The 24,193-nt window shown below is 46.9% G+C and overlaps 1 protein-coding gene across 2 annotated transcripts; it reads left to right on the top strand.

The window, feature by feature from the left end:
- Positions 1 to 15,394: 15,394 nt before the first annotated feature.
- On the top strand, positions 15,395 to 23,975 carry LOC144162506 (neprilysin-11-like). Of its 2 annotated transcripts, XM_077693070.1 has the most exons (4): positions 15,395 to 15,991; positions 18,532 to 18,758; positions 21,525 to 21,607; positions 21,691 to 21,831. In XM_077693070.1, the coding sequence occupies exons 1-4, from the start codon at positions 15,583 to 15,585 to the stop codon at positions 21,773 to 21,775; spliced, it is 804 nt and encodes a 267-aa protein (XP_077549196.1). In that variant the 5' UTR covers positions 15,395 to 15,582; the 3' UTR covers positions 21,776 to 21,831. The 2 variants fall into 2 exon arrangements, with proteins under 2 accessions (XP_077549196.1, XP_077549195.1); XM_077693069.1 differs by having other exon boundaries at positions 21,525 to 23,975.
- The last annotated feature ends 218 nt before the right edge of the window (positions 23,976 to 24,193 follow it).

Below are 24,193 nucleotides of genomic sequence, written 5' to 3'. Positions count from 1 at the left end.
TGATTACCCAGGTATCCTCGCAAATAAAAATGTAGGCTGTGCGACGGTGATGGGAATGATAAAATACAATGACCTTTTTCCCTCGATTATATTATGTTCTTTTTTTTGAAATTTTCAACGCTCACAAATAGAAGCTACTTAAATGCCTAATTTATGCTGACTTGAAAAGGCACTGTTTCCTTTTTTAGTTATATCGCTTTCGGGAACATTATGCGCCTTTGGGCGAATAACCAGAACAAAATTTAAAATGCCAGTATCAAATCCGCCGTTTAAACAGAAATAATCCTAATTTGAAAATGAATTTCGGAAAAAACCATCCTTCTTAATGTGTACGCACTCTTTGTCGAGTACCTCACAACCCCAGCCATGTAACCCCCTTTACCACGTAACGCCCTTCCTTCCCAGAAAAATCCAGAAGTGGTATGGTTTACACAATTAATCGCTTGAATAACGTAAATACAGATAGTTGGTACAAGGAATTAAAAAATAAACAAAATGTACAAAAAATAAGAACACCAAATTATAATAAGAGGGAGCTATCAATTCAAGAAACTCTTTCTTTTGTTACCCTCCTCTTTGTTTTTTGCTAAAATAAAATTCACGCCTGCAAAGGCGGGATTTTTGGCGGATCCTCACAACAGGTGTGGCTGTGCTAGCGCTTATTCAGTGAAACGTCGCAAATTAAAAATATGAGGAACGCGGATTTATATTTGAGAAAAAGCAACCCCAAAAGGAACAGAGCACCCGCTGGCGCTGTTTCAGGCAGGGGGCGCGTGAGCACAGCGGTGGCGGGAAATTTGAATTCCATTGGGTGGCAGCAGTGAGCGGATAACGGCGCTACAGCCCATTATGACGAATCACTGCTCTGCACTTACGACAGCTTTCACGTTGGGTGGAATGGCGAAGCCAGAAAAGCGCCGGCAGTAGCGGAGCACACGGCTAGGAGACGCATATCGAATGCGTGATTTCAGCCGCTTATAACTTTGGTACAAACAAAATTCGAAATGATGCAACGTTTTTCAGCAGTATTGTTGGTCCTCTTGAGGAGTCTCCTTTCCCCAATTTGGAAGAAAATCGAGAGTGGGTTTTTTATTAGGTGTTTAAAGTTACGCATTTTGGGGAAAACCACAGCAGTCATTCTTTTCTTGCGTATATTTATATTGTAGTGAGAATAACAGGCACATACTGAAGTACAGACCATCAGGGTATGCGCCGTGCGCAGGCATCAGCCATATGGACGAGTAGTCCAATCTAGCCGTGAGGGTATGTACTCATGCCGGTGACAGCGGAAGAAGAAGCACCACAGGGGACGCTCTTGCGCGTGAGATCAGCCATCGCCTAGACGCTCAAATATTTACGCTCGCCTCATCTCTCGCCTGTGAATAAATCCTCTGAACCATCTACGGGAGCCTCGATTATCTCCCGTACAATATTTTTTTTTACCCAAGCGATATTTTGCAGATGTTTACAAATATCTGGTCGACATTACCTATCACTTACAAGTTGGTCACAATTGCAGATACGGAGATACGGGGCGTCAAAGTAAGTGACCTTCTAGCGTCTCGCCCGAATTCACAATTTTTTTCTAATTTTCTCGATCATGGCAGAACGCAAAAGTTGTCTTGATCTGTTTCTCATTTTGGTTTAGTTTTTGTTTTCAAACATATTTTAGTGAGAACGATCAATCCTTGCCGTGCTGAACGCCCCAAAGTTATGGGAAAAACTGCAGCCGCCGAAAATAGCGCTTCACCCGCACCGCCTTTGCAAAATTTTTTTATCGCAACGTACGCACGCTATAGGAAAACGGATTGCAGTTTTAGGCTATTTTCTGGCTTGCACCTAACTCATAAAAATATGAAAATAAAACAACAAATGCGCGGGTACACGCATGCTCGTTCTCTCGTGGAATCACCCTAGAGCTTTTACAAGCGCCCAAATCCCTACTAACAAAGGCTAACTACTAACTACTACTAAGAAACATTACTAACAAAGTATGGAATGAGAAACATGATACAAATATCATTTTGCCTAAGTACGCACCGTGGTGGAAGCATAGCAGCACACAATGGCCTGAATCGAAAGACCGGGTTTGACGCGCACATTTTATTCAGCTTCAAGACAATCAAAAATTGTTTCGAACAAGCACGTCGCCACAGCATGCGATTTGAGGCCGAAGCGCAAAATTAACAGGGGATAGATTACTTTTTGTTCGTCGTAAGTGTAGCACTCACTCATTGCGATTTACGAGGGCCAATAAGTCACTTCACTCCAGCGCAAGCCGAGAAGGTTTTTTACAATATCGCTCACACTCTACATACCCGGTGCGGGGTTGAATCGTCGCTAGTGATAAATCCAACATACTAAGCACAGTCCAACCCCTGGAGCTCGCCTTCGCATTCCATCGTGACTCGAATGTGACCTCAATACCCACACAGCGTCGGCCGCCGGCCTGGGTGCTAAACTTCGTTCGAGCAGACAGCACTACGTAAGGGAGCAAAACACTTGTTCTATCAGACGCAAATTACTGCCCAGAGAAGAGCGGAACAGTGGAAGGCCGTCGCGCTATACTGGCCGCCATGATGTAAGCAAGGAAATAACAGGCTTGTGACTACACCAAACCTGCAATAACCATCGCAACTGCCAGTGGCGCAGCGGTTTGGCAGCTTGCGAATGTCGCCATGGCTTGAATTATACTTCTACAGTTATAATTGTTTATAACATGAAATTTAACGTGCAAAGAAACATATTATGCGTTTTTTAGAGCTTCTGTGCGTGGTTGTCATTCTGTTGCTTGTCGCGTGACTCTTGGCACATCTGCTCAGTCGCCGTTTGCGTCACCCCTGCCAAACGACTGATAGCTTCACTTTTTGATTATTTACGCAAACATTTTTAAGGGACTCGCCCAGAGAATGGTATATCTGTTTTCTGGGGATGCCAATCTATCTATTAAGACCAACTTCGGTTTTGACTTATATTCAGTTTCCCTTTAAGAGAGAATTCACGAAGTTTCTGTTCATTTTCATTTTTTACTCTGCGAGTGAAAGCACGCCAAATGATTTTTATGAGACAGTTAAAAAATACAAACAAATGTGTCAATAATGATTACTTCTTATTGTTTTTCAGCAGTTGATAACACGCTATAGTGGCCTAAGGCGGGAGCAGCGTTCTCTGGAAGCGACGGCGGCGTCTGCGAGTATTTTTTTTTTCTGTCTGACACCTCTAGCCTCAATGCCAGGGGTTACGGTTTTCATGAATGCGCCTACACAGCCATCCCCTTTAACAGCGTTTCCATTAAGAGCGTGCCCGCGCAATCACCCCACGAGCGTGGATATATAACGGCGTACTCGATCAAGTGAATCCCATAGGGCGGCGTGCCGGTGTGCCAGCGTGGCAGGCCTATGTAACGGTTCTTGAAGATTCTCAATGGTGAACGTAGGCTTGAAAGAATGCTCGAGGAAAAATGGCGGGCAACGAATCCGTATCAAAAACACACCCCGCGAGTGACTGTATACTCTAGAGAAACTAACAGCTCCCTACGTCAAAGCAATAGCCAACGCAATGGGTGGGCTATTAAGGTGGTACCCATAAGGATACAGTAGGTAAGAACGGTACTCACCGCGATTGCAGTACCGGGGTTAGTGTCTGTTGATGCGTCACATTTAATTTATAAACAACCACCCAGCGGGCAGTGCCACAGCCTAAATTGCGAGCATCGAATGTTTTGCTCATTTCACATTGTAACCGTCAACGAGAGTTTCTAAGACAACAACAAACGAACACGAGTGTGGAAATATATATCATTTATCACAGAGAAGATGTGCATGTCGAGGATGGCATAATTTTTCGTGCCGCGCGGGAATCATTATCAACAACAAATAGAAACCACTGGTTCATAGCCAATTATGCAACATACATCTGTGGGAAGTAATGGCGGCCCGGGTCATCTTAGGAATGCCGACATCCTGCATTTCAAGCTCTTCCCACAAGAACCGGATGAATCGCCTGTTGCCTGGTTTACAGATGTCGGCATTGAATTCCCAAAATAGTGTCAAAATGATATGACGAAATGTGAGAAGACACCTTAGGCAATAGACAATCTTCTCCGGCTGTGGAGTAGGAAAATGAAAAAAAAGTGTGGTTGATTCCTCGGTACAAAGAATCGGTAAAACATGAACGGGAAATCTGTAGCGAAATCTGCAATGAAAGGAGCATGATTTTCGGGTCGGTGGCTGTCTCTTGGGTGTGCTTCGCGAGTGACGTCCTCCTTGCGGGTTGCTTCGGCAAAGGTGCGGCCACTTCGGTCCTGCTTCATGTCGTGTACGGCAGGCGGTTGCGTTGCGACAAGCTCAGCTTGTGGAACGCAACAGGCAGAGTTCGTAGCTTGCACAGTAAACGTGCTATCACATTCCCCTTCCCGCTGGCGTTTTCTTCGCACCAATCAGTCACCTTCGCGGCATTCGCCTGTCGGCGTCGTCGCCTTTTTGCGGTGCGTAATGCCACAGTTTTTTTACACGACGCCATCGCCCTGATAAACGACGCAGCTTACACTGCCCGATCGAGGCGCCAACTGTCGGAGCTCGTTAGCGTCATGATGCACTGCTTTGCTTAACCTCTCCTTGAAGGCAGCACCACCTCTGTCAATAAAACCTTCTCTGCTGTTTCTTTTGCGTTCGTTGTACTGGCGTCAATTCCGTGACGGATATTACGCCAATGAAATGTTGGGGTATCCAAGCATAAAACCCTTTCGTGTTAAAATTTCTAGGCACGCTTAAGCCTGCTTACGGATTTTGAAGGCGGAAGCCTTGGATACTATCGTGACGGATAATAGGATTAACAATAACCAGAGGTAACGAATGATTGATTAGTGATTGATTAGTACTGTGGCTCAACGTGAACTTAAATGGAAAGTGATTGACTAGTAATTGATAGTAATAATTATCAAGGTGAGATGAACGAGGACAAAGACTTTGAAGGTGTGATAAAGGTTAGTTAAGGATGGTTAAGATGAATTAAAGGATGATTAATGGAAATAAAGGTTGTTTAAGGCTTTATAATATAAATAAAGATGTATTAAAATTAGTTAAGGCCAACAAAACAGCGTGCATACAGTCTCGATAAGTGGACGAGTATATATATTGTGAGGCCGTAGGTAGGAGGCGACCAGACCGTGGCTTCGTAGCTCCTTTATTCGAAGGCGAGTCGAAGAGAACCCAAGATGGCGATCAAGCCCAAGCGTTGATGATGATCTCCGAAGAAGCGGGATCGTCGATGATGATGAGTATGTACAAGGAATGAAGAAGTGATCACCTCAAGCCGGTGGTGATGATAGTGAGCAATTGCTGCCTACGGTGGCAGACAAGCTGTAGCCTCAAACAAAGCTCACTATATATATATATATATATATATATATATATATATATATATATATATATATATATATATATATATATATATATATATATATATGGAGAGATTACCCTATATCATAACAAAACGTTTTCATATGCACAATACTGCACCCGTAGCGGGCAAAAATCCCGGTCTCTTAGTTCGCTTCTGGCTGCGGGTTTTTGTACCGTTCTTCTTTTCTTGGGTTTTTGTACTGCTCGTGTCGACGCCACGGTTATTCAAGGTTACCTTCCAATCAGGGATGACCATAAAGTGTGTTCTCTCTCCGTGATAATAAAACAAGTGACCCGAGGGGCACAGAGGCACAAGTCTGTCTCGTACCGCAAGGTCGTGCTTTTGGTTTCGGATCAGCGCAGCGAGTGAGCAATTGGCTCTGTGGGTCTACATTCACTGCATTTCCCTGCATTTAAAAAATAAAAAAGCAGTTTCCAAGCAAGGCATCCCATACGTGTTTTAATAATGCTATGGGAAGTCGACATATCATTAGGACGCCCAAGGAACAACATCGCTTCCTAAAGTTTATCTTAAGCGCAGAAAAAACAGGAACACAGTAGACAAGGACAAGCGCTAATAATTACTTCTCCAGCTTCCTAACATCGCTCAACACATGTGTGCTCGCACGGCGAAGTACGCAAAAACATCACATACGCATGATACAAGCGGAACGATAACATAAGTCGCTTCGGCCCACCCTTCATGCGAAGTGACAAGACAATTGTCGTTGTTCTGTTCCCCTCGACAGAAAACCATAACGAAAGGGAAAGGCGCAGCGAACTGAAGCGCAAGAATCAGGATTTCTATGCAGCACTAGAACACAATGAATATGAGAGGATTCAAGAGTAACTCAAGCAATTTAAGATAGCTACAGAACAGCAATACGATGACATTATGTAGGCCGGATACGTTCGTGCATACATTCTACTAAGATGCATGACAGAACAAAAGTGTGTAAATGTGTTAGGCCGAACATTGTTCGATTACACATAAACGTTTAAGGGATCTGCGATCACTACGCAAACAAGGGGAATAAAGGAATATCAAAATCATGGAGGAGCATCCGAACATAAAATACGGACAAGCTCTCAAATTATTCGGCATTTCTATGCTCAAGACAACTGAAATTTTAGCGCAAGCCTGGTACCTGCTCAACAAGACATGTCAGTCAAGACTCGAGACCTGGCGTTCAGTATTTGTCAAAAATGTTTAGGCCACGCTAAATGTTTTTGAACACAAAGAATTCAAAAGAAGAGCTTAACTTTTAACTATGGTCAAACTATTTTCTGACAGCATTATAGAAACGTGTTCTCTGCAGATTTCTGGCATAAAAAGTTTCATCCTCGCTCGAGAGGTAACTTATTATGAATTTTGTCGGCCTGTGGGTCTTGGCTTGGCCTAGAAAAATTTGACGAAGACTGTAGATTCCCATGCGCCTGCTCGAGAAAAGGTTACGCGCACGCTAATCTAAAGACCAAATAATTATTGAACAACTAGATTGAAATTCAACTCTATTCAGCAAGGTAAACTTTGTTACGTAGCAGGCAAGCCGGGTATTTACAACTTATTAGCACAAAGAAATCCGTTTACACGTCATTTACGGGGCAGTAGCAGGGAATATCCGCAGTTCACGCCAAACTTTTTTACACCATTTCAGCCAAAAAGGGTGTAGCATAAGTGAAAAAAGGATGTTGGGAGGCCTTTGCAGCCTTTTTCTTGAATCTCAACACCCTTTTTCTAGCTCTACACCCTTTTTGTGTGAAAAAAAGGGTGTTGATCAACTTCAACACCCTAGGTTTTTTAACTTAGGGTGTTGAAAGGGTGTGGAAAAGGTGTTCAGCTGTTCATTGAATCAGGCCATGCTTGGATGCATAATAGCGCTGTAAAGAATAAGACATCCCCTCATATACTCCTCTACTCGCGAGAAATCTTCAAACGCAAAAAAAAAATTGCTCGCATGCAATGATCGTTCGTTTCCATATGCGGTGCACCTCATGCCCAAAGTTTAGCTTTGGCACGTGAAACACCAATCTGAACCTTCAGAATTAAAAAGACTATAGTCATGTGACGAAAAGGGTGTTTACCGACAGCAACACGCTTGGTTTTCTGTAGGGTGTTGAAACGGTGTGAAATGGGTGCTCAGTTGCAAAAAAAGAACAGCGGAGCTGAGGGTCGACCTGTTTCTTCCGGTGTTGCTAAGTTTTGTTATGTTTTCTAAGCTTTGCAATGTTCTTGCTAAGCTAGGATGACCGCTGAGGGGTGAGGCCAAGTTTAACCGGATTTTACAAGGCTGTTCCAGTGTGTACCCCCTCCCCCCTTTGCCAGGGGATACAAGGGGGAAACAAGCCAGGTCGGCCCCCAGCTATGCTACTTCTTCAGCCTTGCACCACTATTGCAAGCTGCGCCAACTTTTTTTGCCTTTTAGAATCCAAAAAAGACTAGTACCTTTGAAATGGTCTAGTAAGAGGTGCGCATACGCATACGCCCCTTGTCCTCACACTTTAACAAGCTCGAAAGCCGACTTCAGTGTTATAATACCCTATCTGCGGTGTTGCATCATTTACAGGTGCCGCAGTTATTTTATTTGTATTTTTCGCTAACGCCACCGAAACTAGCTCAAGCTTAAACAGCTTCACTGGTAATAAATTATTCGAATTCATATTGCTTTAAACATCGTGAGGTACAAAACACCCCCCGCTTGTAGAAAATGTTCAGTCTACACGTGTAAACAGGTACAAAATGCCTCCAAAGTGGAGGTCTCTTCACCTTTTTTCTTAGTTGGCAGTCTTTTTTTTCTTACACCTTTTTCTTACACCCTTTTTCTTAACGCCCTTTTTCTTTACGCCCTTTTTCTTAGTTTCCAACACCCTAATATGCAGCTTTACACCCTTCTAGGAAAAAGGTTGTTGAAATAATGAACACCCTTTTTGAAGGGTGTGGAGGTGGCGGGGAAGATTTGTTTGGTATTTATTAAAATTCTATAAGTTATGGAACACAAAAACTACCTCGTGATCAAAAAGTGTTTGCAAATCCGCGTGTTGATTTGTATATTCTCATACTGAAATCCATAGTTCCAAAATTAGCGCTAAAATATCTGTTTCTTTGCGACAAGCCCACTGCTCGATCGGGGGGCTTTCCTCTGCTGGATATAAAAGCAAGAGCACATGTATTACTAAGTAAGTATGCACTCCCTGTACCGCTTGCATCCCGTTGGTTTTCTTGCTCAATTCATTTGTGTTCCAAGTGTAACTTGTTTATGTTGAATGCTGCGCGCTCCGCCGATTCACATCGCCACGCGTAGCTGCTGCCCTGGCCACACCCTTATTTTAGGGTGTTGAGCAACCTTACACCTTTTTTAGGGTGTTCACACGAACACCCTTTTTTTAACCGTACAGCTTTTTTTTCTCCAAAACACCTTTTAAAGGTGTTCGCCATTGGACAAGATTCTTACACCCTTTTCGGCCAAAAAGGGTGTAAGAAAGTTTAGTGTGTTCAGTTAAGTCGCGCGCTAGCTCGCACCGGCACACCTTCTTCGTCGGCGGCTGGGTAGCGCCACTTTGCATCGGGTCTCTTTTTTTTTGTCGCCTGCTAGCCTGATCCGTGCAGCCCCGAAGACACTGTGCGATATTCTTGTAAACAGTGTCTCGTGGCATAGCTCCGATGCTGTGCTGTTAGCGGCTAAGGCGTCGTATTCGAGCTAGATGGGCTGTGCGTTTTTAGGCGGACGCCGGGAACGACATCACTTACGAGAGGGTTGAGGCGAAGTTGAAGAAACGGAGGGAGATATCTCGTATGCAGCGTCGGCTACCTGACGAAGCCCTCTAAAGTGTGATATAGCGAGAAATCAGTTTCGCAAAAAGACCTCGCGGTGAATGGAACACCACAACAAGATGATAACACCACAACAAGAGGTGGAATGGAACACCACAACAAGAGGTTGTTCTGGGTGAACTTCTGAAGTAGCGAGGTGAGAACGGGCGAGCTGAAGTTCTTCATTGGACCGGGCGATGGTGTTGTGAGCGATTTTGGTGATCGGGTGTGAGGGGGGGGGAGGGGGTAATTTCGAGAATAGGTCGGCGTGCATACTCGTGAGTGCACTCCTGTGTTCTGAAACTCACGAGTGAGTACTATCATGAGTGAGCACAGTCCTAGACCAAAAAAAAGTATGATGATGAGTGAGTAGAGAATCATAAAAAAGGCAGTACGATGACGACCGAGTACAGATGTGAGTACATGTACTTACGAGTACAGTACTCATTAGTACTACTAGCGAGTGCATGTATTCGCGAGTGCAGTACTCGCGAGAACTGTACTCGTGGGGACATGCACTGGCGAGTCGTGCTCATGAGTACAGTAATCGTGAGTACTGTACTCATGAGTGCATGCGCTCGCGAGTACAACCGTGTGAGTTTGATCAGGCACGGGAGTTGCGAAGTGCGTGAACGAGTCTCACGCCTTTCGCGGCACCCCCTAAAGGAAGGTAAAATAGGTGTTAAGGGGAAACCTGCGACTTTCTCAATTCCCTCTATCGTGGTTTTGCCGCTCTCGGCAACCGCTCGTCAAGGGGTTGCCATAGTGAAAGCCAGGGCAAGCATGGGTGGCTTAGCTGCACTTTCTTCGTTCAAACTATTCGAAGGGAGCGGCGCGGGAGGCTACTTGCATGTATAGCCCCGTTTACATTGACCGGACGAGGGCGCGTTGAGTTGAAATAAACAGGTTTTTTGGACTCGACGCACTCATGTATAAGCGGACGCGGTGAGTCGAAAAGCCGTCGGGGCGAGTCCGTTCGACTCGCAGGCAGGGGGTGGGTTGACGCGCTCGTCGGGCTGAGTCGGTGGGCCGTAGGGAGCTGAAAACCGTATTTTCACGAATATAACGCGCCACCGATTGTGCCGCGCGGCTAGATTTGCGCAGAAAAATCCGAAAAAATAATTGGACGTCGGCTTTAACGCGCAGATGTAAAATACATGACGCGACTTACCAAGAGGACAAAGATTTTATTTTGCGCGTGCAACTGTGGCAGCCAAAAATAAATTGTGCTTCGTAAACTTGCTTATCCCGCAATAGTAGAAAAATGTGTAACAGCTGACCAAGATATGTCATTAAGGAATGAGTGCGCCGAAATTCACTCACGTGATATTGACGGATTTTTTTATTGGATTGAGCTGGAGTTTGGTAGGATCTCGTGCCTATGGCAATGTTGCTGGCCGATTTAAAACCTGTTTCGGTTTTGAGCCCAATTGTAAAGGGCACACAAATTTAAAGGATAGCTTTTTGCAAAAGAAGGTGCGCGCTAGAATCGTGAAAATACGGTAGCTCCTTCTCCGGCAATCCCCCAGCCCCCTCGCCTCGAGTCTTTGAATGGAGCTCATATATACGCATGAGGGGTCGAGGTAGCTGAACCCGCCAGTCGACTCGACCCTCCCTCGTCGGGTCCATGTATCCGGGGCTAATAGCGCATGCTAAAGCCACTCTTTCTAGGTCTTGAGGATCGGCGACCAGAAAAACGCTCGCCTGTTTCAGTTAGACAAAAGGGTGATAAGGGAACCAGGAGAACCAACAGGTGCGGGCTGGAAGCGTTCTCTGGCATTGCCTTAGTCGAGCCTATAACCAAGAGCGCTTGAATGGCTATTAAATGAACGCAAACACAAAATTACAAAACAAAATATTACAAACAAGTTTGAATAGGAATAAATGTGAAGGAAGATGGGAGTGAGAGAAGCCCGGAACGTGTACGTGTCGTAGCGTTCAGTTTGCCTGAATTCTTGCGTGTCCGGTGACGGGGCGCACACACATCAAATTGCCCTCAGCGCTTGCACGGAATGACTGTCGCACCATCGAACTAAAATACTCGAAACAATTTTGAATACGACTAAATGTGAAGGAAGATGGGAGTGCGAGATACCCGGAACGTGTACGTGTCGTAGCGTTCAGTTTGCCTGACTTCTTGCGTGTCCGGTGGCGGGGCGCACACATATCGAATTGCCCTTAGCGATTGCACAGAAGGACTGTCGCACCATCGAACTCTTGCGAGCGCTTTGATAGATGTGTAGATCAAAACTTTGCGAAGCACGGGATGGGGGAAGGGGATATGAATCAGCCGCCTCAGTCCAGGTTGCCGCTGAGGGCCCTGGTGATGTGGGCTGCCAGTTCCTGTTGTTTCTGGAGGCTTGTCGCAGCCGGCAACCACTCTCTGGTGTAATTTTGTGGTTGCATGCGGTTCGGAGAGGCAGTACCACAGAAAGTGTTCTGAGGTAGATGGGGTAAATGTTTGTGCTTGTCGAGGGAGTGTCCGTTTATGGCAAGTAAGCCAGGCGGGAAGGGGAGGGAAGATGCGAAGGGTGCTTAAAAGGTCATGTCGCTAACTGCAGAAAAAACTTCACTGCGTTTCAGTTGTGGTTACGGTGGGAAACGTCTACACTAGGGTTTTCAAACGGGCCACGTCATTGCCAGGTGCCAGTCGAAAGAGATGGCGACATTGGTGCACTCTGGTTTTACAATTGGTGCTGCGTCTCAAGCGCTCCTTACTGTACAACAGACTATTTGGAAGAGTGGCGCACATGATGATACAGGAAGCACATGACAAAATTACGTCCATTTCAGATGCGAGAAGAAACGATCCAATTCGTTGCGAAAGCAAGCTGCTATAGTACGCTGTACACATGCAGCTTGTTGCTGTTCCCCCACCGGCTGCACGTGTCCCTCTGGGAATTAACAACTCCCTGCTCGGGGCGTAGCCTGGCAATACTTTGCAATACAACCAGTATGACTGGCGTTTATGGGTAGTGGCGCCGTTTTCGCTTGCTCTCGGGCAGAGATTTTTTGTTACAACGTCTTGTCGAGTGGGTTCGTCGAGGCAGAGTGCATTAGCGCTGCTGATGCTAGTGTAACTGTTGCGGAACGCTCACGTCGTCAAGGTAGCGCCACCTAGCGCATTCCCAGTGGAAATGCTTCGTGCTGTTTCCTATTGCCCCATCAACATATTGCAGAGATTTTGTGTCAGTCTTTTTACCTTATTTGTGTTGATGGCATTTTTAATGCGTTAATAGTATTCCTAGCTGAATTCTTTTTAGTCCAAGTTTGTTGTTCTCCTAAATTTATTTACTAAATAAGAGCTGGCTTCCCAGTCTGTGTGAAGCACTCAATAATGTACGGAAGGCCGTTTTGTTTCAATATAATACTGTTAACTATCCTCCCGCTGCCGCATTTCTACTACAGCTTTTCGTGCGAATGTCTGCCCCTTTTATTTGTGTGTGTTAATATCATTTTTATAGTCTTAACCTAATGTTTGTAGTTTCAGTGTTTTCAGCTGCTTTGCTAGATTTTAATTCGTGAATTTTTCTAGAATGTATCCTAAATAGGAGCTTGGTCTCCTTATGCGTGAAAATCGAGTGGGAACCGTTTTTTATGCTGTGATATTTTAATTCCAAATGATTTCTTTTTTGTGTGAAAGTACACAACGAACCCGTTGTTACGTGATATTTTTTTGAAAATAAAGTCCGAGTTCGTTTATCCGTTTTTCCATATTTTAAAATTACTTGTCCTTCGCCGTTTTCTTGTTATTGTCTACAGAACCGTCGTGGGGAGGGTGGGTGTGGTAGCAGGCGGAGCGAAAACACGCTGCCTCGCGGGGAGTAGCAGAAGGCTCTTAGGGCGTAACGGGGTGCTTACCAAGAAAGAGTAGTAGTACCCTTCTGCAGTATCCGGGAATGCAGCAGCCAATAGAGCTTCACTCTTAAAAGGGGTGACGGAACGCTGTTGTGAAGATGGTATTGTAATTCTCTTACAGGGTTTAGGCACTCCGCCTCGAAGGGAGTAACTCCCACGAGGAGTATATCGTCACGTTTTGGCGGCCGCGTGCCACTCAGAGGAAGAGTAGCTCAGTGCTTCAAGAGGGAGTGAAATATATGACAAAAGTTTTTACTCCTGCACAGAGTGCCCGCACTCCTCGACTCTTAGAGTGAACAATAAAAAATTACACCATATTCCCGTGGGGAACCATGAAGAAGATGCGAAGCATCATGGGGGTTTCGTGTAGGTTCCATTGTGTTGCCGTTATGTTGTTTCGTTTATCGGAGCACGAATGGGAACGTAGTGTGAATTCCCCGCTATGAACGAGTCTCTTCTTGTCTCTTTATTTAGAATGGCGGATTCTCGGTCTGCTCGCGCTTCTGGAGCTCGCGTGCCTGGGCGCGAGTTGTGCTGGCGATGATGATGCGGTGGAAGCTCGGTGACAAGAGAATTTGATGATGATGATAAAGACAATGACGACGACGACGACGACGAGGATTATGATGATGAACAACCTTATTTGGTTCCCAACTCAGAAAGGGACGCACGGCGATGGAGATGCCACAAACGCATCCCCTCGTCAGACGGCAGCCTGTAGCCCTTGAGCCTCGGCAGCGTCCAAGGACATGCCCCATTCCCGTTCATGGTGACGCCGTTTAATTATAAACAAAAACATACAGCTATTTTGATAATTTTATTCTAACAAGTTAGCATTCTTAACCAGATGCTCATTTTTGTGCATATAGAGAGCGTTACAAGTACGGATGGTGCTTTAGAGTTCTCGCCAATACGCATATTAAAAATGAGTGAAGGACACAAGGCGCGTTCGTAGCACATGCTCCCGTCTCGGTTTGTAGCGCAGTGGGAAGAGCGCCAGCCACGTACATCCCGTTGCGGCCAGATAGTCGTGGGATCGAAACCGGGCGCCGCCTAACTGTTTATTTTTATAGTGGACTGCGCTGACGTCAGCCCAAACGCTGACGAAGCTGAAGAGACGCGCGTGCGCAGTAGAGTGCGGACGGCGGACAACCACAACAAGTCAGGGAGGGACACAGCCCCGAGCATGAGATGCTTCGCACCTAAAATCGTTAAAAATATTAGAGCTGCTGGGGCTCGAACTCACGTCATCAGTGTCAGTAGCCAGAACTGGAACTCGGGGCCACTGAGGCCAAATGACGCGTTCCTTAGAGCAGTTACCCAAGAGAATATCGGGAGGATTCATCACAGTAGAGGGCGCCAGGGTATACGGCAAAGGCCCGGCTTGTACCCAGAGGGGAATGGGACCTCGCGGCAGCTGTCCCTGTCACTGGCCAATCAACATGAGTGGGTATGTAAGTATATTTCGTGGGCATGTTCACGTATCAGCCAAACTGCTTTTTTGGATCCACAATAGCAATACTGACGACGCCGACGCTAGATTTTCGCAGATAAAACCATGTTACCAAATACCATATTGCCTGGCGGGCATGTCCCGCTCATCTATTCTGACATCCTTGCCCATTATAGATACACAGGACAGCAGTTCCCAGCACCACATGCTTCTCTCACACCCCAGCAGCCCCTTCCCCCCCCCCTTGTCACTACGAGACTACTAGCACTATACATTTCCAACTCTACCGTGATGTTTGTCCATACATAACCACATCTCATCTGCCTCACTTCAACACATCCTATGGGCATGCTCATCCATCACGTCCTAGCGCAAGTGCCTATCCCGTCATCCCCCGCATCGCCTTACCCTCGCCATGGGAGGCCGCCCTAGGCCGCTGTGCCGCCTAACTGTGCCGCCTAACGGAGGACATCGCATTGCCCAGATGTGATGCGCTTCACACGGGAAGACTAGCACGAGGACCCTTGCGATGATGATGGTGGTGATGCGCTCGATGATTGTGGCTTGTACCCAGGGTTCAATCACTTGTCTCGGAACCAGGGCTTAATTAGTTATTGTACTGCTGCAGTTTTCCAAATTCTCTTTCTCTTTCCTCTTTCCCTTTCGCTCTCTCCCACGTGACTGAAGTTTTTAAATTACTATAATTATTAATATTTTAACATTAATATTTTGTTATAACTAGAAATTTCCAATCACTAATCAAAATATAATTTCAGTCGATCACTTTCAACAAATAGTAACTTCAATTGGTCTTTTTTGTATGATTGATTGATTGATTGATTGATTGATTGATTGATTTCCGACCATATATCGCGTCAATTCTGTGTGGTTGTACGTTCTTTTCTTCCACTTCTTCTGGTTCCCATGCATTTTCTACGGCGTCTAGCAGCCGGCACATCGCAAATGCCGCTCGCGGGCACGCCCCACCTGCGAGAAGAAGAAGAAGCACGAGCACCGGCGCGTTCACTTTTCGTTCCGCGCTTCCTCTCAAGCTGACGATGTCCCACCCAGCGCAACCGCAGGACGAGACCTTGACGCCAGTCCCACCCACTGCGCCGCCTCCTGAACCGGCACCCAGGCGCCAACCGGAGTCTCCGCCCGAACCTACCGTCGATCGGAGCCACCCTCCTACCGAATATGACTCGTCGACGAAAAAACGTCGTCGTCGTCGTCACCAGTCTTCGACAGGTGCGGCGGCCTCTAAACCCCTACCGGAAAGGTCTTCCTTGAAACGGCCCGCAGAAGGCAAGAGCGCCCCGCACCCTGGCGACAACGGACCCGAGCCAGTGTCTCAAAGTTCCCGAACGAAGCGGAAATCCAGCTCAGCTTCAGCGGCAGCCCCTGAAGCGCTGCCCTTGACAAGCATCCCTGTCCAGGCAGCGAATCCTGAGAAAGATGCTCCGCGGGGTGAGTGCCTCAGGAAATATTAGCGAGTTTTAGCTGACCGTTTTTCACGGTCCGCTCCGCTCCGATAGGAAGCGGGAGCGCCACTGCGCAGGCGCGGCGCGCTTGGCCGCGCACGGCATTGGCTCCAGTCAGCTGAAACTGTCTATTTACTAAAGGAACCGGCCACGCGCTGTCACCCTTAGAGAAGACATTAGAGAGTTATGACATATCGTTACTGTGTTTTCGTTACCGTTTACCGTGTTACCGGAAGCCGACGTTTCCGTTTACCGCTGAAAACGGTAGGACACGTTTTGGCACGCTGTTTACGGTTTCCGCATTGCGGCCGCCGTGGCACAAGTAGCGACATCTGATGAATTAGTCTCAAGGCAAATGACGCATAGTTTTGTTGCTCATATCTGTATTCTTTCGTTCAAAGTAGCTTGAATGTTTCGCTTTTCGGATAAAGCGCTCCCATTAACGTTACTTATTTTGAAAATACTGCAGCCATTACCTGTAGACCTTTAAAAAAAACATGTCCCTGGCGCCATCTCCTTGAGTATAGTTGTAATCAAGGTAAACGAGAATTTGCGCCCGCGCTAAATGTTTCGGAAAGAATTGAGTAAACGATGTTGTGGAAACTACTCAGTAAGTTTCACTACGTTTTCCAGAACAATTTTAAAGGCCTAAAGCACTTTCGAGCTCAGAAGTTTATGCTATTTGAGGCTGGGAAGGCTTAGCACAAGTAGGGGCGGCCATTATGCTCCACCATCTGAGAAGGATAGTCTGTTGTTGTGCTCCTGAGCATCATTTACAAAGAAAAACGAAATAAACAGCACCAACGAAGGTTAGTTTTACCGGCTTCACAAGCATCAAGCGCCGAGCGCATTGCATTTGCTGAAATGAGCACGCCAGGGTACACTTCCTCTGCTCATGAAGCTTGCCGGCGACGGTAAAGCCTGTGCCGGTAAGTTACCGTTCGCGTGAACTCTCGCGCATGCGCAGTCAGCTCCCGCAAACACCGTAAACGGCAATGTAAACACGGTAATGCTATGCTAAAACTCTCTATTGTCTATTATGTCGGAAACCGGGAGAACAACCCAGCCAAAATTTTCCAAACACTTGCCTCTCAATTTTTATAAACGCACATAAAATTTCCCTAAAAATAAGCTCTCTGGTATTCTCACTGCACATCTCTAGCAGGGACAAAAGTGAGGATCAGGAGTAACGTAACGTAACCAAACCTAACCCAGCCCAATTACACCGCGCCCAACCTATCTTCCCAAGCCCGTAGTGTGTCGATCTCGTCACAAATTGTAGGAATAACTCGACTGCAGAAACATTCGCTTACAAAAAGTTCGGTGAACGAGGTCGAATTCCGAAAAAAAAAGCAAGAAAAAAAGGTTGCCTTACTGGGAATTTGAACCGTTGTTTATCTGTTTTCTGGAAACTAGTATTTTTTCTCCGTATTGTTGTAGCGACTTTTTTTGTTGTTTTAGCGACGACTATACCACACCGCCACGGAGACAACAGCCAGTGGCAGTCCAAGTGTTATTGGGGTCCTCCAGGTGGCGTGCGAGAGAGAGAGAGAGAGAGAGAGAGAGAGAGAGAGAGAGAGATAGAAAGAGAGAGAGAGAGAGAGAGAGAGAATGACTGACTTATCGCAAGTGGGATTTGGGGAAAGGATAGTGGCCGAGGACCATAAAGCTTTGGCGACCGCAAGGGCCCCTGCGGTTAGAGTTTCCTGAACCGCCAGGTCCGAGCTCCCGAAGGCCTGTTCTCAGTGGTTGGGATTAGGTAGGGGGTAAAGGGGTGGTTGAGCAAGTGGTTGAGGTAAGGGCGAAAGAACGGTTAAGCAAGTGGTCGGTTAATCTGCGAGGGAGTTAACTACTACTGCAGCGAAGGCTTTCTTGGTATGGTACTGCGCTGCGACCACGTACAGTCTTTGTAAAAATTTTGTGGGCCATGGCGACCGTGGCCCACAAAAAAAATGATGGCATGTGCCGTTTCGTTCCCAGGGAGGCAAGTGCGACAAAAAGAGAGAGAGAGAAAAATGTGCTGTTACTCTACTTGTTCGAGAGAAGGTACTATAGCGCGCTTACTTTGCAACTGTACTATCAGCCCTGATGCAAGAAATGAGTGCGGAAATGATTTCGTCGATTTTACTGCCCTTTACGTATTTTCACATTCGCTTGTGACTTGGCCACTTACCTTAGCAGCTGTTGTACTCGACAATTTGGCGCTTAAAAGTTCACTACGCTGTTTTATCTTTTTGTCTTTGACTGATTCCAAAGGTGATGCGCCAACTACCAGAAAACGCTCCTCTTCCGATGGTGCTGGTGCAAAGCTTGTATTATGTATAAAATCGGTTCATATAGGACATATGGAAATTCAGAGTACAGCAAGAATTCTGGATATTGAAATAAATCGAGCGCGGAGGTAACGTCCTGCTCACGCGTTATAAAAGCACACAAGATGATGGCTAACTTCATAGCAGGGTATCATACCGACGATTATTATAGTTATGATTTAACAGGGCCTTAATTGTCGGCATTTCTGCCCAGCCGACCTTTCCCGTGCCGTCGCGGAACGAAGCCCACCCCGACGTGCGCGTTGGGACGGCGCTCTGGAAACCTCGGATTTGTCGAAGCCAAATGAGGCGCCGCGGCAAGACAGGAAGTCGAGCATAGCCAACTTCACCTTCTCTCTCCTGGGCGCCAAAAAAAAGGCGAAGAACCCGAAGACGGCTGCCACCAGGCGATCTTCAGCGTGGAGCCACATGCACGAAATGGTACGTTTTGCCGTACCTTCACGCGTGGTTCCATCCAAAAAGAACTCCCCCTTCCCCACACCCTCTACTTGCCGTGAAGCACAACGACGCATTCGTACCGGTATAGTGATGCCTGGGAGAGTCGCCTAGCTATGCGTTCTCCATGGCGCGAATGTTTAGCCTCGTACATACTGAATTGATTTGCTGTTGGAACTACCCACCGCGGTGGCTCAGCGCCTACGGCGTTGCGCTTCTGAGCACGAGGTCGCAGGTTAGATTCCCGGCCTCGGCGGCCGCTTTTCTGATGGAGGCGAAAAGCAAAAACGCCCGTGTGTACGAGATTTCGGCACACGTTCAAGATCCCCAGGTGGTCAAAATTAATCCGAAGCCCTCCACTACGGCGCGCCTCATCGCCTGCGTTGCGTCGGCGCGTTAAACCCTACAATCAATCAAATCAATCAACGCTATTCTAATAATTTCTTTTGTATATGTAAACAACGAAAAGTCCCCGCGCCCATTTAGTTAGGAACGCCCGTGGGGTTGGTTTTTACGATAGTAAGCGGAAGACGTGACCGCGGAATACACCCATTCAAAACTGCGCAGTAAGGCTCCCGCACGTGTGAAATGAAAGCAAGCAGAAAAATCCCGGGCCATATATCCACTAACGTGAAACCTGGGTAGGGGCGAAGCATTCAGTGTGTAAGTGTATTGTTGGCGCCTTGGCGTTTTTGTAAAGGAGATGAAACCGTTTGGGTTAGAGGTACACAGCTTCGCACTAAACATCTCGTGTCTGAACCACGAAGCTCTCCAGCACGAGGCGTAAACGAGTGTCGCGGTGTTTTTTTAGTACGCTTTACGAAGCGCTCCAGCGCGAGGCGTAAACGAGTGTTCCGATGTTTTTCTAGCACGCGCTAAGTTCTAGCGCCAGGCGTAAACGAGTGCATCGGTGTTTTTGTACCGTTACTACATGAGACGACGAGTACGGGGAGGAGGCGCCGTACTCCTATTCAGCGACGCCCCCTAAGGGGCGTCGCTGAAATGTGCCTTCATGAGGTATTGCGAAAGTATATTGTAACAGCTGGCAACATCGCAGACGCCAATGTTCACCTAAACCTCCAGTCATAAAAGGACACAGTAAACAGAAGAAAATGCGCCTTTTTTTACTGCTATGGCGTGTTCTTATTTCCTATTTATGCAAATTAACAATATTATCGTCTATCTTACTGCCCTTTACGTATTTTCACATTCGCTAAAACGTTACACGCCAAGCCATTCACAAAGCACGGCGGAAGACTTCTACATGATAAAACGCGAAGCCTTCTCTAATACAATTGCAAAGTCCACAATCCAAATCGATGGGAACACTGAGTTAAAAGAATCAGCCCATTCAGATGACCCTTTAACGAACTATCATAGATGAAAATCCCAACATCACAATCCGCGCTCTCAGCGTGGTTCTAGATTTAATTTTGGCTGATTAAATTGTGGGCTTTGCATTTGTATAGAACGAAGCTTCACAATTAAACCATCTTTTCTGCAAAAAGGGCGTTAGATTTCTTTTTTTTTACAGTAGCTCCTTATTGATCCAACCGCATCACACCTGCCCAGGACAATATCGGGCACAGGTAACTGCAGTATAACGCACATTTTCAGCAAAACGTGCGGCCCTGGTCAAGTTTACGGACCAGAAAAAGGGCAATTTTATGTTATTTCTCTTCCGGTAGCACCCCCACAAATCGCCGTGCGCATGCGTGATGTCTTAGTTACTGCAGTAATGAAAAATATGGCAAATAGTAATCTCGGCCTTCAGCGCGGCAGAGAAATAACCCAAATTTGCTGTTTTTGTGGTCCGTAATCTATTGCTCTCGGGTGTACGTGCGATTGCTGGATCACCGTCACGCCGCTGAACTGAACGGACAGCGGAAAAAGTGGACCGATCTTAACAAAACGGCTTATACGTAAATAAAACGTGATACTCGAGCGACGTTCTGCGAGTTGAAGAATAATACATTCAAACCGAATTCTTTCAGACTTACTCTGCTGACCTGTAATCACTTCTACACGGACATGCTTGCCACTGGCGTCCTATACGAGGATGTGCTTTTTAAGAACGTCAGATAAGACGAACGCAAGCTTTCTCTGTTGTGCACAACCAATATAGATAGATAGACATTTTATTGGTCATGGGATGGTGGGGACGATTCAGCAGCCTCGGTTCAGGCAGCGGCTGAGGGCCCAGCCAAGAGAACGGCCGTTTATGTATTTCTTACATTTGAGCATTCCGAGTTCAGCGCAAGTCGAAGATGGGCAGTAACATGGTATCACTGACGAATCGAAAAAAAAAAACCCATAGCCCTTTCGTGTACCGACAAAGATGATTGAAACGCAAAGCTTTCTTCTGCTCCAATCAAAATCCTATCTCGTGAGGGATTTGTTCATTGTCCTCTAAGTTAGGACTTCGATTATGATGATGCCCTTGCACAGTATTGCCCGCACCCATTCGGGGGGAATTGCTAAGGGATAAAGTGTTGACAGTGCACCTGCGCTTGCTGTGTCTTTGTGAGAACCTCATTTGTAAGTTGGCTCTTCTGCAGTGCGTTTTTGGTGTAACACACTTCACCCACAGTATTCATCACCGTCAGAGAAAGTTGTCTTTTCTACAGTGCGCTTTCGCGTTTGGTCGCCATCAGTTGGGCGAAGGAAGCTACGCTTTGAACGTGTGTTCTGCCTCATACTTCAGTGATGTACAGTGCCTTGAACTGACGCGATATTACGATACCGTTGCAGACATTCACCGCTGCACTGGACCAACCATCGACGCGCAAGTCGTTGAACGTGGACTCCGTACCGTGGGAGGTCAAGAGGGCCGCGTGCGTCCTGTTTCTGCTCGTAGTGGTACTTATTGCGTACTTCATTCTGTCATGGCCCTTACACAGGCTGATTTATCCTGCAGAGAGCGAACCACTCTGCAAGAACCCCGACTGCATAGCTTACGCGGAGGTGATGAAACCAAAGGACGAAAGCCGCGATCCATGTGACGACTTTGCAAACTTCGTCTGTCACTCGGCGTATGCCAAACCAGAATTCGTCACAGGTTTTACCACGAGCGTTCTGTTGGGCGGACTATATAAACTGGCGCGAGAACTATCTGGTGCCGAGGAACAAATGTTCAGCTGGCCAGGAACAATGATAAGAAAATGCCGCGATTTAGGGTCCGGCAACGAGGGCGACCTGGGAAAGGCTTTCGCCGATTTCGTGCACGACAAAATCTTCGGTTGGCCAACCCAAGACGAGCCTGATGAACCCTCCCGACAGGTCCGGGCGGATAACTACTCCCGACCCCTGATCGCGCTGCTAGAACTGGAGGTCAACTGGGGACTGCCGCTGTGGTTCCATCTCGACCTGTTGCCTCGTGACCGCATGCGCGGTCACATTATTCGCATGAGTCCGTCTGCCTTCGGTAACTTGTGGTACACGTTGCATGAAGTATTGACTGCCTACCCGGACGTGTACCCTCGTTACGTCGAGGCGACGGTCAGTGGAATCACGAAGAACAGACCGCCTTCTAAATCCTTTCACACGTTTGTCAGGCGCAGCGAGAAAATTCAAAGCGATATTTTCGGCAACCTCAGCGCCACCACTGGCGAGCCTTTGGTCAAGCCACTATTCACTCAACTGCGAACGCTCCCTTCTTACCTGTCTCGGCTTACAGTTGGCGACTGGGTGAACGCTCTCCGATCTGTGTACGACAGTAACCCGCCAATAACAGCCGATGACGCGTTGTACGTTACGAACGACCGTGTACTAAGCGTAATAGAAACGCTCTTCAGCGCTTACATGGCCCAAGAGCTCCTTTACCACACAATTTGGTGGGCCTCCCAGTCAATTGTCCTGGTTAATACCAGCATTCTTGACGTAGCAGGAATTACCCCGTCATTGGAAAAAGGCGTGAAGCGGGTAACTTGCGCAGTACACGCCCGGAGCGTCTACCACCTTCTCTTCAACGCCATCAGCCAGTCGTACTTCAATGCAAATGAACAGCGCAAGGTAATCGTCTACCTAGATAACATCCGGAGAACAGCCATCGACAAACTGAATGGCACGGTCACACTAGAAAACGACACGAAAGCGGCCCTAACATCTGCCCTGACAAACACGACAACTTCTCTTTGGCTCCCCAAGATCTTCAATGGCAGCCAACGCATCGAGGATTACTACGGCCCCGTCAACAGCTCTTGGGACTTCTTTGGGACCTGGCTTGAAAGACGACGTTATGCTCAGCGGTTCAAAACCAATATGACCGTGAGCGGAGCTGTTGCCACTCTCTACAGATATGACATTACCAGCCTCACCTCTCACGACGCAATCCTGAACACCATATCCATTGCTTTCGAGGCCCTTGGCGCTCCTGCATATTACAAGAATGGCACCAGTGCCATGGTTTACGGTTCGCTTGGTTCCATTTACGCCATGGAACTTCCCAGATTAATAAACTCTCTAATGGTTTTGCGCAGTAACGAGAATAGAACCGTACATTCGGCTTCGTATCCTGCGCCCATGGCATTCTGGAACACGTCTTCATGCGAGATGCCTGGTTTGCTGTTTCCCGAGCTTCCGGCCCTGAGCTTGGCGCACACTGCTTACGAACGGTTCCGCGTCAACGACTTCGACCTCCGACTGAAAAATTTGGAGCAGTACAGCCCGCAACAGCTTTTCTTCATGTCCTTCTGCCGCACCAGGTGCGACTCGTCTCCATTTACAGGCGAAGAGACGGCTCGCTGCAACGAGGCCATGAAAAACTTCGAACCATTTGCCAAGGCGTTTTCTTGTCCCAAGGGATCGAAAATGAACCCGTTGTCAAAGTGTCAATTTTTCTAGCATCCTGCGACTACTTCGACGCAGTGGACATCGGAATTTTGTTTACGACTCGATTTTTCCTGTTTTTATTGTGCTGCTTTTAAGTGGTCCCTATAATGATTGTTTACTCCATTTTTTTTTCTCTCGAGCTACTTATTGGGCTTGATCTCAGGCTCAGTGTCAAAGCCAGTTTAAGTATTAAAATGTTCGTATCGCCAAACTTGTAACTGTGTTGTGGTTGCCAGATGTTTCTTAACATACCTTTCACTGACTTTTCAGCGTTATTTGCATCCCATAACTAGAACGACCATGACGCACTTATGATTTACCACAGTTGTCGTGTAGTATTCCTAGATTTTGCCTGTGCCGAATCCTCGTTTCGGCTGACAGGCCTAGAATAGTCGGGCTGTGGGCCATCCTGCGTGGTCCGCCTGCAGCCTCCGTAGGATTTTTGATCCAATAAAGTCGATTTCTCTCTCTCTCTCTCTCTGTGAGTGAGTGAATGGGTGAGTGAGTTAGTGAGTTATTGAGATAGGGATTTATTGACTCAGAGAGTGAGGCAGTGAGTGAGCGAGCGAGTGAGAGAGTGAGAGGGTTAG

This window comes from Haemaphysalis longicornis, unplaced genomic scaffold, assembly GCF_048455015.1.
Source record: "Haemaphysalis longicornis isolate Haplotype H1 unplaced genomic scaffold, Haemaphysalis longicornis Haplotype H1 scaffold_12, whole genome shotgun sequence".
NCBI lineage: Eukaryota > Metazoa > Arthropoda > Arachnida > Ixodida > Ixodidae > Haemaphysalis > Haemaphysalis longicornis.
The sequence above is the reverse complement of the archived record's forward strand: the minus strand, read 5'-3'. Positions and strand labels throughout refer to the sequence as shown.

Bases quoted from the DNA above. Each gene is read 5' to 3' on its own strand.
- LOC144162506 (XM_077693069.1), top strand. From the start codon at position 15,583: ATGTCCCACCCAGCGCAACCGCAGGACGAGACCTTGACGCCAGTCCCA. The intron at 15,992-18,531 runs GTGAGTGCCTCA...ATTTCTGCCCAG, and splicing joins TGAGAAAGATGCTCCGCGGG to CCGACCTTTCCCGTGCCGTC. The intron at 18,759-21,524 runs GTACGTTTTGCC...ATACCGTTGCAG, and splicing joins GGAGCCACATGCACGAAATG to ACATTCACCGCTGCACTGGA.